This window comes from Periplaneta americana, chromosome 14 (genome assembly GCF_040183065.1).
Source record: "Periplaneta americana isolate PAMFEO1 chromosome 14, P.americana_PAMFEO1_priV1, whole genome shotgun sequence".
Lineage (NCBI taxonomy): Eukaryota > Metazoa > Arthropoda > Insecta > Blattodea > Blattidae > Periplaneta > Periplaneta americana.
In genome coordinates, this window is record NC_091130.1 from 2,386,585 (window position 1) to 2,401,002 (window position 14,418).

At 38.6% G+C, this 14,418-nt stretch overlaps 1 protein-coding gene across 3 annotated transcripts in view; it reads left to right on the forward strand.

The window, feature by feature from the left end:
• Positions 1 to 14,418, forward strand: part of LOC138713080 (transcription initiation factor TFIID subunit 4-like) — an 87,250-nt gene that overhangs the window by 39,606 nt on the left and 33,226 nt on the right. For 2 of the 3 annotated variants that reach the window (XM_069844830.1, XM_069844828.1), the window contains exon 6: positions 5,921 to 6,049. The exons of the other annotated variant lie outside the window; for it this stretch is intronic. In XM_069844830.1, the coding sequence (XP_069700931.1) occupies positions 5,921 to 6,049 (129 nt within the window). The remainder of the gene's footprint in view (positions 1 to 5,920; positions 6,050 to 14,418) is intronic. 3 annotated transcript variants of the gene reach the window in all.

A 14,418-nucleotide genomic window follows, 5' to 3' on the forward strand; every position in this document is an offset into this window, starting at 1 on the left:
AGGGGTTCGGAGCTACAACAGTTTAAAGTTGCTAATTTTATGAAAATACGATAAATTTAAATATTATTAATTTAAACACAATGAAGTTCTGATGCCTCAAACTTAGCACAAAGCATTATATCACAGTTGTCTACGGACAGAAAAAGTCTCATTGTATTTAAAAATTGCAAGGTCAATTTTCTCTATATTTCGGTCGATTTGAGATGGAATAGCCCGTATACAATATGTTATAACTGGAACTTGGAAAATTCAGGTGACCCAAATTTTGTCTCTGAGTCTGTACATGGCTTCCTGTATTCTCTAGAAACTATGAGTTTCAAATGATACTTTGAAGTAAAATTTGTAAGATGCTTCTGTAAAAATGTAATAAGTGCAATGTACACCAGACTTATATTAATGTAATTGCAAATGCTATTGCTTTTTTATTCATTGGAAAAATGACCAAAGATTCCAGTTTTTATATTCTTAAATTGTTTCTGTTGTATCAGTCCTTGGAAAAAATTTGTTTGAACTGTTTGCATAAATGATTATTAAATGGTGCGCTCCCTCCAAGGTATTGACTGTGTATGCTGCTCTATATTAAACAAATGGCAGCATGTCCAAACTTTGCTTTGAACCATCGAGCCATTGCGTGGTAAACTGCTGACCACTTTTCTGGCAGAAAACACACCTTACCATAACTTGTGTTGCCTTGCTGCGACCCCTTACTTGAGTACTTGCCTTGCATGCTCTGACATGACATAATTTCTCCGTCATTCATTTTATTTATTTATTTATTTATTTTATGTTAGGTATTTTTGCAGGGACTTAATTCTGGTAATTGCCAGTGGCGTAGCAAGAAATTTTGAGCAGGGGAAGCTAATTCAAGTTGTCTTTCATGCAATATGAGAAAATGTATTGCAAAAATATAGTCTTAAAATAAATAGTAGTCAATGTCAAGTCAAAGTCGAAGATTGGTTGGAACCTCGTAAGTAACACCAATAAGGCATGACCTCAAATGATACAGTACGTAGTAAAATATGATTTCACGGTTTACACATATCTCTAACAAATAGACACGTATACGTATAACATTAGCTCACTCCCTGTCATAGTTAAAGGAATCACAATATTAACGGTCAATAGATACAGTATTAGTATAATTACGTAAGTATGCATCTGTCTTTTGGTTGTGTCCTTCATTGACAGCAAGAGAGTCGGTCATTTGTTTTTTAGATCACACTTTTGTTCTTAAGTCAGTCTTGATAATAGAATTGTCGTAAAAATTCAAGTAAATTAGTGTCAGGAACTGTTATTTCGCTCATTATTTATTATATCAGCCACAATGCACACTAACACTTCAACTGAACACAACTGACGAAAAGGGATAACTCGGAAACTACTTATTTTCAATGTCAAAGCTAGCTTCTTGCGAGACTTGCAACCAGGATAGTTTACCTAGAAAGGGATGGAGAATCTGCGGGGTGGGTTACACAGAAGAAACCAGTCTGCTTGGAAGCTGGTGTGTGCAGGCTTCTTGTTTACTGCAGCATCACAAATCATCCTGAGCTGCCGCATCACAATATTTAACGCGTAAATATAAATTCTATTAAAATTAATAAATAATTGTGTCCATAGACTGCAGGTTTATTATGAAATTATTATTAACTGGGGAAGCTGAGCTTCTTAGCTTACATTGACGCTACGCCACGGGTAATTGCATAATTCTCGACTGATGACAGTTCGTTTCTGTAGTGACAGCGCCCTACCTGTGCTGTCATTTGCCCAACTCTAGACTTCATTCTATACAAGAAGACTCCACATGTAAATGCACATGGCTGAAGCCTTTCCTATTGGCTGCAGGATAAAGAACTTTTTATGGTGCCTAAAAGCAACATTAATTACCTCCCTATTTGAAAGCTCACCTGTTCATGTAATGGAATTCGGTATGTCCTGATTTACTGCACTCCTGTTTCAGTTATTCTGCCATTGCTTGAAATGCGTAATTCATCAGGATAAACGAATTCCGCATGTCAGTTAACAGCAGCTTCGAACAACTGTTGCTTCGTTGTTTTATCAGTGTGCAGATCATTTTGACATCTAATCTGCTTATTGACCATCTGACTGGCTTCTAATTGATCACTTTCATCCAAATTTTCTTCAATCCACGGAACTATTGTATATACAAACTGTTTATTTAATAGAATACTTATTCAATTCACACTAGCTACAAGAGAACAGAACTGCGCTGTTCCACTGAATATATCTGCATGCTATAAGTGAAGAATGTACTTTTATTCAATATCCTGACTGAAGCAGGGATTGTCTTGCTGTTTCACTTTTCTTATACAGGGTGTAACTAAAAGGTACGTCAAAACTTTTGGGAAACATTCCTCATATCTAGAGGATGAAAATATGTTATGTGGACTTTAAGGTCTAGAAAAGCTTCATTTCCTTGTTGGAGCTCTTTTCTTACAAATCATACAAATCATACTAAATCTACGTATTCCTCTGTGAAAAGATTTATTAAATCTACATACTTAGACTTCAACAAACAAAATTTGATAACACAATCGCAAGGGAAAAAATGGAACTCTCTGCATCATAATCCACAGTTGATTCCCGATTTACCATGCAAATTGTCTGTAGCTGCATTTAGATTGGCAACAGGCCATGACTGTTTGGCCAAGCATCTGCATAGAATTGGAATATATCAGTCCCCTGACTGCCCATTGTGCAACTCAAACCAAGAAATGGATTCAGAACATCTCAAAATCTGTGTGTCAGTGGCTAACCATGACAATATCTTTGAAAAATATTGGAGTGCAAGAGGTCAAATGACTTTATTGTCAAATGCCTGGCATTAGAAAACAACAACAAATCATACAATGCGTGATGCACAAGCTAGTTGTTTTTATGTGGAAAACAGTCATACCTCTTGTGTGCTGCACTTCATACCAGAACACTGAACCCAGAACCATATGTATGTTACGAATTTATGATAGCGTACCGAAAGAAATCTGCAAGTGTCTTGTAATAAATGCTCAAATTTCCTCCAATAGCATAGGTACATTCATCAACCCACCATCATACTGCCTCCCAGTTGTGCTGATGTATTGCAGAATTTCGGATTGTTTCACAGCCTTCCATAATATGGGCATGAAGACTTCCTACATCTTGCAGTAGGATTGCATGCACAAGAAATTTTAAATGCTACCACAAATAAAAAAATCTAGATGATTTAGGTCAGGGGTGCATGGAGGCCAAAGAATTGGTCCACCTCTACCAATCCAGGAGTCAGAAACCTATGGACACTGACACTGAAATGAACAGAAGCTTCATCTTGCATGAAATACATGTTTTGTCGTATTAGTAAAGGCCATTTTCTAACAGAATAGGCAAATTATTCTTCAAGAACACTTCCTGTCTCTGTCTGTCAAGGTTGTAGGAAAAGAGCTCTAACAAGGAAATGAAGCGTTTTCAGACCTATGTTCATATTACATATTTCCTCAAAGTTTTTACATACTTTTTAGTTACACTCTGTATAAGTTCAGAAAATTTATTTCACATTTTATTGTAAGCAACTCTTGTTTCAAGTCATAAGTAACATGTTTCTGAAAGTGACTAAATCTATATAGAGTGCAAATTGGTCTAGGATATATATATCACTTTGAACTCAAGTTTGTTAGAATTTTTCCTAATGACTCACATTTTAGCAGCCTTTTTTTTCTGTGTGTTATGTACATCATCCCTATTTCTAAAAGTCTTATTCTGTACAGATGTCTGTCTAGACAGCTTTGGCCTATGTCCAGTCAAAACATGGTAACAGTTCCCTTCTTGATACCTGACTTGTTTTCTCACGTTTCGCCAGAGTCTGCCCAATTTTTCCCTTTTGACTTTATAATGTATTTGAGGATACTTAAGCTTTTGCTTTTGTTGTGAATATTCTTGAGAGAATTCGGTGGCTCAGAAATTTATTTTGGTGTTAAATTTGGTTTCCATTTATGTGTGTTACAGAATCGTTCAGTGTATCTTACGTATATAATAGTAATGATATATAAGCTAAATTCGAGGTTTGTTTCTTATATGAATAAATGTTTCTGTAGCCAGTATTCTTCTGTGGCTTGAGAAATGTCTGGAAATCTATCTGGTTAAAAGTAGAAGATTTAACATTCACTTTACACAGTCAGAAAATTTCTTAAGTCAACTTTTATGATGACAATACAGATAGCTCGTTATCCATTTGAAGTTTATTTCTGGGAAAGACATCATTGCTTTAGTTTGACTAGGGCTCGGATAATTATGTCCTTGAAATTCCATAGTCATTAAAAACTGGAAAATAAGTGCTTATAAAATTTCCTCAATTGGAAATATACATTCCTTTATGAGCTATGTGCTTAAAATTTACGAACATATACTTAACAAGTTACAAATTATATGTTAAAATTAAAAAAAAATATGTATTTCTATCCTCGCTAATTTAAACATAAATTAACAATGAATATTGGTGAAAAATGTTGCACTATTATTCACATTTAAGCTTAGTATATACCAGAGTTTTCTGCCCGTTGCTAGGTTTGAATTGTAGAAGACATGTGAAACATGACAAAACAATATTACAGAAAGTATAGCATATAGTCTAAGATTATCCATGTTAATTTATTCTTACATTTGTCTCAGTTTATCATTACAATGCATAATGATGTGCGTTTTTAGGTTTTGAAAACTGAATGATTGCCCAATTTCAGCCAACACAAGTTCTTTTGTATATAGTAACAAAATAAATAGGAAGGGAAAGAGAAAAAAGTTTTGCTGTGGAAACCATTTAGTTTAGGATTTCTAAAGGAAGTGGAAGGAAGAAGAGGGTGAGTGGTAAAGGAGAATTTATTTATGACCGTCTTAAAATTACTTTGTAAATAGAAAAAAATATCTGTGAATGAGTGTGGGAGATCACAAATATCGACGTTTTCTTCAGAAATAAAGGAAATGTGTATTTATAAGTGAACATGCTAAAATATGTACAAGGGCTATTCATAAATTAACTTCCGTTTTTATATAGAGCATGCAGTAATCAGCAGACCGATGCCATCTTTGCTGTGAATGTTGCGTGATTCTGATGGCTTTGAGTGGTACAGAGAGGATCGTGCTGTTGTTACTTGCAGTGCTACACGTGTTCAAAATATATGCTGTAATTGACAGTCCTGTCAGTTGTGAGATATGCTTGGTGGTATGATTTCTTGTGGAGAAAACTGTAAAGCAGCTGAAATCCATCATTTTTTTTTTTTTTTTTTTTGCATGACAACTCCCGTCCGCATACTGTTCTGAACTGCAAAATTTCAACTGGGAAGTGTTTGATAACTCTCCATACAGCCCTGATTTGGCGCCTAGTGATTACCATCTTTTCATGCATATGAAGAAGTGGTTTGAAACAATGCTTTGACAATGAAGAATTGCAGTCCAGCATTGTAGGTTGACTTCAGTCACAGGCAGGAGACTTTTATGACTGCAGTATTCAACATCTCTTTAAACACTGATAAGTGCCTCAATTTAGCTGGCAACTATGTAGAAAAATTAATCAAAGTTTGTAATTTCAAAGTGTTGTAAACAAATCCTGTAACCACATTGCCATTTCTGTTGCAATAAAACGAAAGTTACTTCATGAATAGCCTTCGTATTTTAGTATCCTGAATGCCAAAATATGTACAAATATGTGCTTAAAAAATCTACCAGGGTACTCAAAATTACCTTATTTACAAATAATCTAAATGGACATAGGACCATTACTAAACTAAAAATATGTATTTACATACGAGTAATTATCCGAACCCTGATGATCCTTTGCTAACTGCTTAGCCTAGGAAGTGTGCTAGTAGATCCATGGAGACTATGAGTGTGATGTGAGTGCTGCGTCGCGGCTGTTTGATGTGTGTGTATCTTGTAGACGCAGCTGAGGCCACAGACTCCGACAGCCCAAGTTAGACTAATGACGCCAGTGAATGCCTCCACTCAGAGCGTGGGAGTAACGACAATCCCACGCCCAGGCCAAACTATACAGCACCGACTTGTTACGGTGAGAGTTTGCATCGCTAGTCACTTCTGTAGCCCTCTATAATTAACATTGTGGCCATTCAGTATCTGCAGTTTCGTTGTTTGGTTTCTGGGAGATTGGTTTGATTTGCATAGGCCGTAGCACCCTGTTCAATGTGTTCTTGCAAGCTGCGAGATGCAAGATATGTGTTGTGTATTATTTCATCTGAGTCTATATATGAAAATATTAATTGCTCGACTCTTTGTAGTATATTGCGTTTTTATATAGTAGAAACAACTTGTAGTACTTTCTAGGCACTTTATTTCTGTTAAGTACTCTGTCTTATCTCTGAATTTTCATGGTTGGTGATTGCTATTCTCTGAAGCTCTGTATATAAAGGAGACCTGTTTATTCACTTTGGAAACAATGTGTCTTAGTCTGCATATCTTTAGAATGTGTGTGGGTGTCATCTAGGTCCTTGATTAGTAACAGAATGAAATGTGATACATTATGCAATATTCTGACTTTGAACCACTCTGAAACTCTAGGGAAGAAAGTTACGAATAGATAGCGCATCACATGGGTTTTCACTACTTTCAGATAGCAGACTAACTGTAGACGTTGTTTCTTGAGGAAATAAGCAGGCCTTGTAGATCTAGTATTGTATAATGTTACGTAGAAGCCATGAATGGAAATGAGCACTCTCTCTGTTTCTTCCTGTAGTCTATTGTCTGTCATGACAGGTCCATGTCTCTTTGATTTCATCTAGGAAAAATCTTATTACTAAAATTGAGGCATTGCAGCTATTAGGAACGAACTCACAATTGTGATCCTTTGTTGAGTTCATCCCTAATATCCACGAACTTGCAATTGTGATCCTTTGTCGAGTTTGCCTGTAATATCCACAGATATTAGGGACGAACTTGCATTTGTGATCCTTTGTCGAGTTTGCCTGTAATATCCACAGCTATTAGGGACGAACTTGCATGGTGATCCTTTGTCGAGTTTGCCTGTAATATGTGCAGCTATTAGGGACGAACTTGCAATGGTGATCCTTTGTCGAGTTTGCCTGTAATATCCGCAGCTATTAGGCACGAACTTGCATTTGTGATCCTTTGTCGAGTTTGCCTGTAATATCTGCAGCTATTAGGGACGAACTTGCATGGTGATCCTTTGTCGAGTTTGCCTGTAATATGTGCAGCTATTAGGGACGAACTTGCAATGGTGATCCTTTGTCGAGTTTGCCTGTAATATCCGCAGCTATTAGGGACGAATTTGCATTTGTGATCCTTTGTCGAGTTTGCCTGTAATATGTGCAGCTATTAGGGACGAACTTGCAATTGTGATCCTTTGTCGAGTTTGCCTGTAATATGTGCAGTTATTAGGGACGAACTTGCAATGGTGATTCTTTGTCGAGTTTGCCTATAATATCCGCAGCTATTAGGGACGAACTTGCATTTGTGATTCTTTGTCGATTTTGCCTGTAATATCCGCAGCTATTAGGGACGAACTTGCAATGGTGATCCTTTGTCGAGTTTGCCTGTAATATCCGCAGTTATTAGGGACGAACTTGCATTTGTGATTCTTTGTCGAGTTTGCCTGTAATATCCGCAGCTATTAGGGACGAACTTGCAATGGTGGTCCTTTGTCGAGTTTGCCTGTAATATCCGCAGCTATTAGGGACGAACTTGCAATTGTGATCCTTTGTCGAGTTTGCCTGTAATATCCGCAGCTATTAGGGACGAACTTGCATTTGTGATCCTTTGTCGAGTTTGCCTGTAATATCCGCAGCTATTAGGGACGAACTTGCAATTGTGATCCTTTGTCGAGTTTGCCTGTAATATCCGCAGCTATTAGGGACGAACTTGCATTTGTGATCCTTTGTCGAGTTTGCCTGTAATATCCGCAGCTATTAGGGACGAACTTGCAATGGTGATCCTTTGTCGAGTTTGCCTGTAATATCCGCAGTTATTAGGGACGAACTTGCATTTGTGATTCTTTGTCGAGTTTGCCTGTAATATCCGCAGCTATTAGGGACGAACTTGCAATGGTGGTCCTTTGTCGAGTTTGCCTGTAATATCCGCAGCTATTAGGGACGAACTTGCAATTGTGATCCTTTGTCGAGTTTGCCTGTAATATCCGCAGCTATTAGGGACGAACTTGCATTTGTGATCCTTTGTCGAGTTTGCCTGTAATATCTGCAGCTATTAGGGACGAACTTGCAATTGTGATCCTTTGTCGAGTTTGCCTGTAATATCCGCAGCTACTAGGGACGAACTTGCAATTGTGATCCTTTGTCGAGTTTGTCTGTAATATCTGCAGCTATTAGGGACGAACTTGCAATTGTGATCCTTTGTCGAGTTTGCCTGTAATATCCGCAGCTATTAGGGACGAACTTGCATTTGTGATCCTTTGTCGAGTTTCGAGTTTGCCTGTAATATCTGCAGCTATTAGGGACGAACTTGCAATGGTGATCCTTTGTCGAGTTTGCCTGTAATATCCGCAGCTATTAGAGGCGAACTTGCAATTGTGATCCTTTGTCGAGTTTGCCTGTAATATCTGCAGCTATTATAGGCGAACTTGCAATTGTGATCCTTTGTCGAGTTTGCCTGTAATATCTGCAGCTATTAGGGACGAACTTGCAATTGTGATCCTTTGTCGAGTTTGCCTGTAATATCCGCAGCTATTATAGGCGAACTTGCAATTGTGATCCTTTGTCGAGTTTGCCTGTAATATCTGCAGCTATTAGGGACGAACTTGCAATTGTGATCCTTTGTCGAGTTTGCCTGTAATATCCGCAGCTATTATAGGCGAACTTGCAATTGTGATCCTTTGTCGAGTTTGCCTGTAATATCTGCAGCTATTAGGGACGAACTTGCAATGGTGATCCTTTGTCGAGTTTGCCTGTAATATCCGCAGCTATTAGGGACGAACTTGCATTTATGATCCTTTGTCGAGTTTGCCTGTAATATGTGCAGCTATTAGGGACGAACTTGCAATTGTGATCCTTTGTCGAGTTTGCCTGTAATATCCGCAGCTACTAGGGACGAACTTGCAATTGTGATCCTTTGTCGAGTTTGCCTGTAATATCTGCAGCTATTAGGGATGAGCCCGCATTGAAGTTCTTTGTGGAGTTCATCTCCTGATATGCACAGTGCCTCAGTTATTACTTATTTTTCTGCCAGATGTTGCTTCCTGGGACTGTACTGCTGCTTGATGCATGCTGATGCTTGAACAGAACTTATAGCAGGCTGTAGAAATTGACAGATATCATTGGTATCTTTCTGGAGTTGTCTGTTTCACAAGCAAGTGAAAATTGTGCTTGTGGAGTAGTGGTTGCTGAGAACAGTGGACTGTTAAGAGGAAAAAATCCTAAGAGCAGCTGCATCACCATGCTAATGATTGAGAACATGTTAGTGGAATTGTGTTTGGTGGTACTTACAGTACAGTATATGAGGTGCAGAAATGAAAATAAATGTTAGTCACACTGAGATGGATTGAGAGAAGTCAACCAGTGTCTAAAGGGCCGCATACATGCACGGACTTATTGGAGACTTACAGTATCTCTACAAACTTACCTCATCGAGGGGAGGTATGTATGAATTGGATGATTGTCCATACATGCTCAGACTTATATTCACGAAGATGTCATAAGAGATCATGGAAATCAATAATTCCTCGTGGAGAAATGCGATCATTCAAGAAATAGCCCACTATTTCTTCATGGTTCTATGTTCAAAGCAGTGCTTGAGAATAGTTTCTCAAAGCTGTACTTTTCATAGCTTGCAGTCATTTCACTACATAGAACTGCTAAAACGAAACAATGACAAAATCTCGATCACATGCTCTCAGTATCAGTTCAAATGTTTACATTTTTTTCTGCTTAATTTGGACAGTAGTGGCTGGTAATCGAAATCCTCGGTGAGGCCAGATGCAACTAATTTATGTTTATTTATGATATTAATTATTACGGTATTGTTATATTATTAAATCATTATTACTGTATTATTATTGTTATTAGCCTAATTTTAATGAAAAATAATAATTTCACTCACCAAATAAGCTGTTATGCTCTGAGTTTCAGTGATTGTTTCAGAGTGATGAAGCAACTCATATTATGTGTTGAAATTCCCCTTTCTTTCTTTTCTTTTTATTTTTTTTTCCCTTGACAGCAACAAACAAGGCCAACAGAGAAGTTTATTTTGCACCACATTACCACTTAACCATTTATGTTGCCCATACCAGGATACACTAGAAACTCGCGTTTTAAGATTATCTGTCAGAAAAATTGTCAGCGATGTCGTAGGTATCTCGGTAGACTCTCTTTATTTAAAACTTCCTTTCTTTCAGTATTATTTCTTCTCGAAAAAGGACACTCTAACAATGAATTAACTACACCAGCATTATTTCTCGCATTTGTTTCTGTTTATATTTTCCCGAAATACATAACAACATTGGCCCAGATTCACTACTGTGTGTCCACGCCTGTGGAGTAACGGTTAGCGCGTCTAGCCGCGAAATCAGGTGGCCCGGGTTCGATTCCCGGTCGGGGCAAGTTACCTGGTTGAGGTTTTTTCCGGGGTTTTCCCTCAACCCAATATGAGCAAATGCTGGGTAACTTTCGGTGTTGGACCCCGGACTCATATCACCGGCATTATCACCTTCATCTCATTCAGATGCTAAATAACCTAAGCTGTTGATAAAGCGTTGTAAAATAACCTACTTCACTACTGTGCTATAAGTATAATAGTACAAAACCCTCGCTTAAGTCATAAACTAAGACATAAGGGGAGAGAATAGTGTGGGTCCCTGCCTGCCAAAGAGCTGGAATTTTTGTTATTTATGGCCTATTTAGGAAGACAAGTCACCATTGCTGTTCCCATCCCACTCTACCCTTGAGGCCGGCCTATGGATGGGAGGAGGGAAACCTGACCAGACCACGAGGCCAGACGAATTGTGCCTCAGCTACGACGTTTTAAGCGCAAGCTCAAAGCTCAAAGGAAATTCAGAAGCCCCGGCACGAGTGATTCTGGCCTCAGGACAAATTTTACTGCAAAACAGATCTATATACATCACAAACCAGACCCGGCACGAGGGATCCTGGCCTCAGGAACAAATTTACTGCAAAACAGATCTATATACATCACAAACCAGACCCGGCACGAGGGATCCTGGCCTCAGGAACAAATTTTACTGCAAAACAGATCTATATACATCACAAACCAGACCCGGCACGAGGGATCCTGGCCTCAGGAACAAATTTTACTGCAAAACAGATCTATATACATCACAAACCAGACCCGGCACGAGGGATCCTGGCCTCAGGAACAAATTTTACTGCAAAACAGGTCTATATACATCACAAGCCAGACCCGGCACGAGCGATTCTGGCCTTAGGAACAAATTTTACTGCAAAATAGGTCTATATACATCACAAAGTTTTCAAATCCTTCTACAGCGATATATGCTTCATTCAAATAACTAATATATTATATAAAAACACAAAATTTGATGTGAGTTAAGCCAAGTGACTGAGGCCCGGCCTCACTTGCCTCAGTCAATCAGCCGCCACTGAATTTGGAGTGTACTACAGTTGGAAAAATGTAAGCAGCTTCTGAACTCTGCAGACTTACCTCAAGGCCGAAAGTCTTCATACAAGAGGGGCTTTGCCTGTGAGTTTAAGTTTGTATAAACTTGTTTCTGCGTGTATGGGGCCCTGAAGTATTGGAATTCAAGCAGTAAGTGAATAAGATCATATAACTCTAGAAAATACCTGATTGTGACCGAACAGTGTTCTCAGATTGTTGCAACATATATTGGAGCTATAATGAATGTTCAGTGTTTTGCATTCAAAGAAGACTTGTACAATGCTTTAGTTAGAATATTTGGTTGGTATTGTTTCATTTTGGTATTTAATGTAGTGAAAAGTTTCTTAAAATTTTTAAAGAGAAAAAACTTCACCTAAATTATTTTGTACATAACTTTCCTTATCCATTCTCGTATTCTAGGAACAAGTGAGTGGTACTCCTGCTTTTGCGCGCGAATGTTAGGTAATCACATGGCAGATCTTTTGACTCGTGTCACCAAAATATTATGTTGCTATCACCATTTTTCATTGATTCTGTGTAACCATATATTTGATTCAGCATTGTTAAATGACTTAAAAAATGAACACTATTTTGGATTTTGGTTCGACGTGCTTGTAATCCATTTAGTGAGTATATTCTCTCAGCTAACGGCTAGTGGGAAACTGAAGCTGTGTAATAGATAGGTGAGGATTATGGTTTAGAACCAAAGAAGGATTACCCAAGAACTATTCCCCTTGCCATGACATTACCTCAACAGTGTTGAATAGGACTGTCCAGTTGCTTCCAGGTTATAAGGTCCATAACAAAATGTCCGCAAGTACAAAAGGTCCACAAAAACTAAGTAGTCCAACATTTAAAGTCCTACATACAATTCGTCCATGGAATGAAAAAGCCCAACATCTATGTGGTCCACCATATTATAAAGCACATCATATGGAAAAGTCCGTCATACAAAAGGTCCATACAAAAAGGTCCAACATACAAAGCTGTTCAACAGAAATGAGTTACTAACTGTAATAATAATTAGGGCCTAACTGGTCATCCGGCAAGAGGGTAAAGGCGAGCAATTCCCCCTGGATTTTCTCCTGAAACATGTAATTATCAAAATTACAAAGAGAGGACCCACACCTGTGGAGTAACGGTCAGCGCGTCTGGCCGCGAAACCAGGTGGCCCGGGTTCGAATCCCGGTCGGGGTAAGTTACCTGGTTGATGTTTTTTCCGGGGTTTTCCCTCAACCCAATACGAGCAAATGCTGGGTAACTTTCGGTGCTGGACCCCGGACTCATTTCACAGGCATTATCACCTTAATCTCATTCAGACGCTAAATAACCTAGATGTTGATACAGCGTCGTAAAATAACCCAGTAAAAAATAAATACAAAGAGAGGAATGAAACGTTTCGATATCTTAGACCGATGTCATACGATTTGAAATTATACAGTGACCCTCAAGATGAACAATAGATGTATTACATATGTAATATGTATAACATAATTGAAATGACAATAAATTCCTCGGCACTTCCCTTGCAGTTTTCCTTGTTGGACATTGTAGGGAAATGGACGAATTTATATGTGGACATTTTCAAACGTACGACATTTTTAAGAAGAGGACTTGCTGACAGTGGACCTTTTCAGGTAACGACATTTTTATGGCATGGAGAATTTCCTATATGGACATTTCTAAACATTGGACTTTTTCGTAGAGAGGACCTATTGCAAAGTGGACTATATCTCACTTAACTGTCCAGTTACCAACAAACCTGAGGGAGCAGAAGTTGAAATGTGTGGGTGCTCATTTCCATTCATGATTGCTGTGCGTAGCATTCTGAATTGCACGTGAGGACATCTGCATGATCTGTGCCACTCGCTCTGCAACTCGTGCACATATTATGCTGCCATTCTTTTGCTTTGACATTTCGCTTATCTGACTTGTTTGAGAGATGAGTACTAGAATGGTGAAGGGGATTTGATTACCATTACAAACATTATTCAGTATTTGTTCACCATTCCATCATTAGCATGAAATGTTCAGAATTAAAATTAATGCAATCATCTTACAGAGCACTGCCTGTTGTGTGTGAAATATGTTTTTTTTTGCTAGAACACAAAACATACAAGAAAATTCGTAATCATACGAGGCGTGTTCTTAAAGTAAGTTCTATTTTCAATTATAGCCGTCAGATCGCTGCAATCGTTATTTTGCGCATGCGTGTTTTCTTCTTCAGTCCTCAGGCAAGCTGTGCATGCAGTTTCAGAGCTTCAGTCCGTGTGTGTGGTTAGTTGTGATCAGTTGAAATGTTTAAAGTGATCGAGCACCCCGCCGACTGTGAGATGCGGTCTGTTATCCGTTTCTTGAATGCGAGAAACATCAAACCAGCTGACATTCATCGTCAACTTTGTGAGGTGTATGGTGATGATGCCATTAGTGATGGAATGGTCACAAGATGGGTTAGGAAATTCAACGAGGGCTGCGTCTCTGTGCATAACGAACAGCGTACCGGTCGGCCATCTTTGATCAATGACGATTTGGTGTGTGCTGTCGATGAAAAAATTCATGAGGACAGGAACAAATTGACCATCCCTCCTACAGCCCGGATTTGGATCCGAGTGACTTTCATCTCTTCCTGCACCTCAAGATGTTCCTCAGTGGTCAACGTTTTGATGGCGATGAAACCCAAAATCTCATCTCGAAATTTGGCTGGGAACAAATTGACCATCCCCCCTACAGTCCGGATTTGGCTCCGAATGACTTTTATCTCTTCCAGCACCACAAGAAGTTCCTTGGTGGTCAACGTTTTGATGGCGACAATGAAGTGAAAAC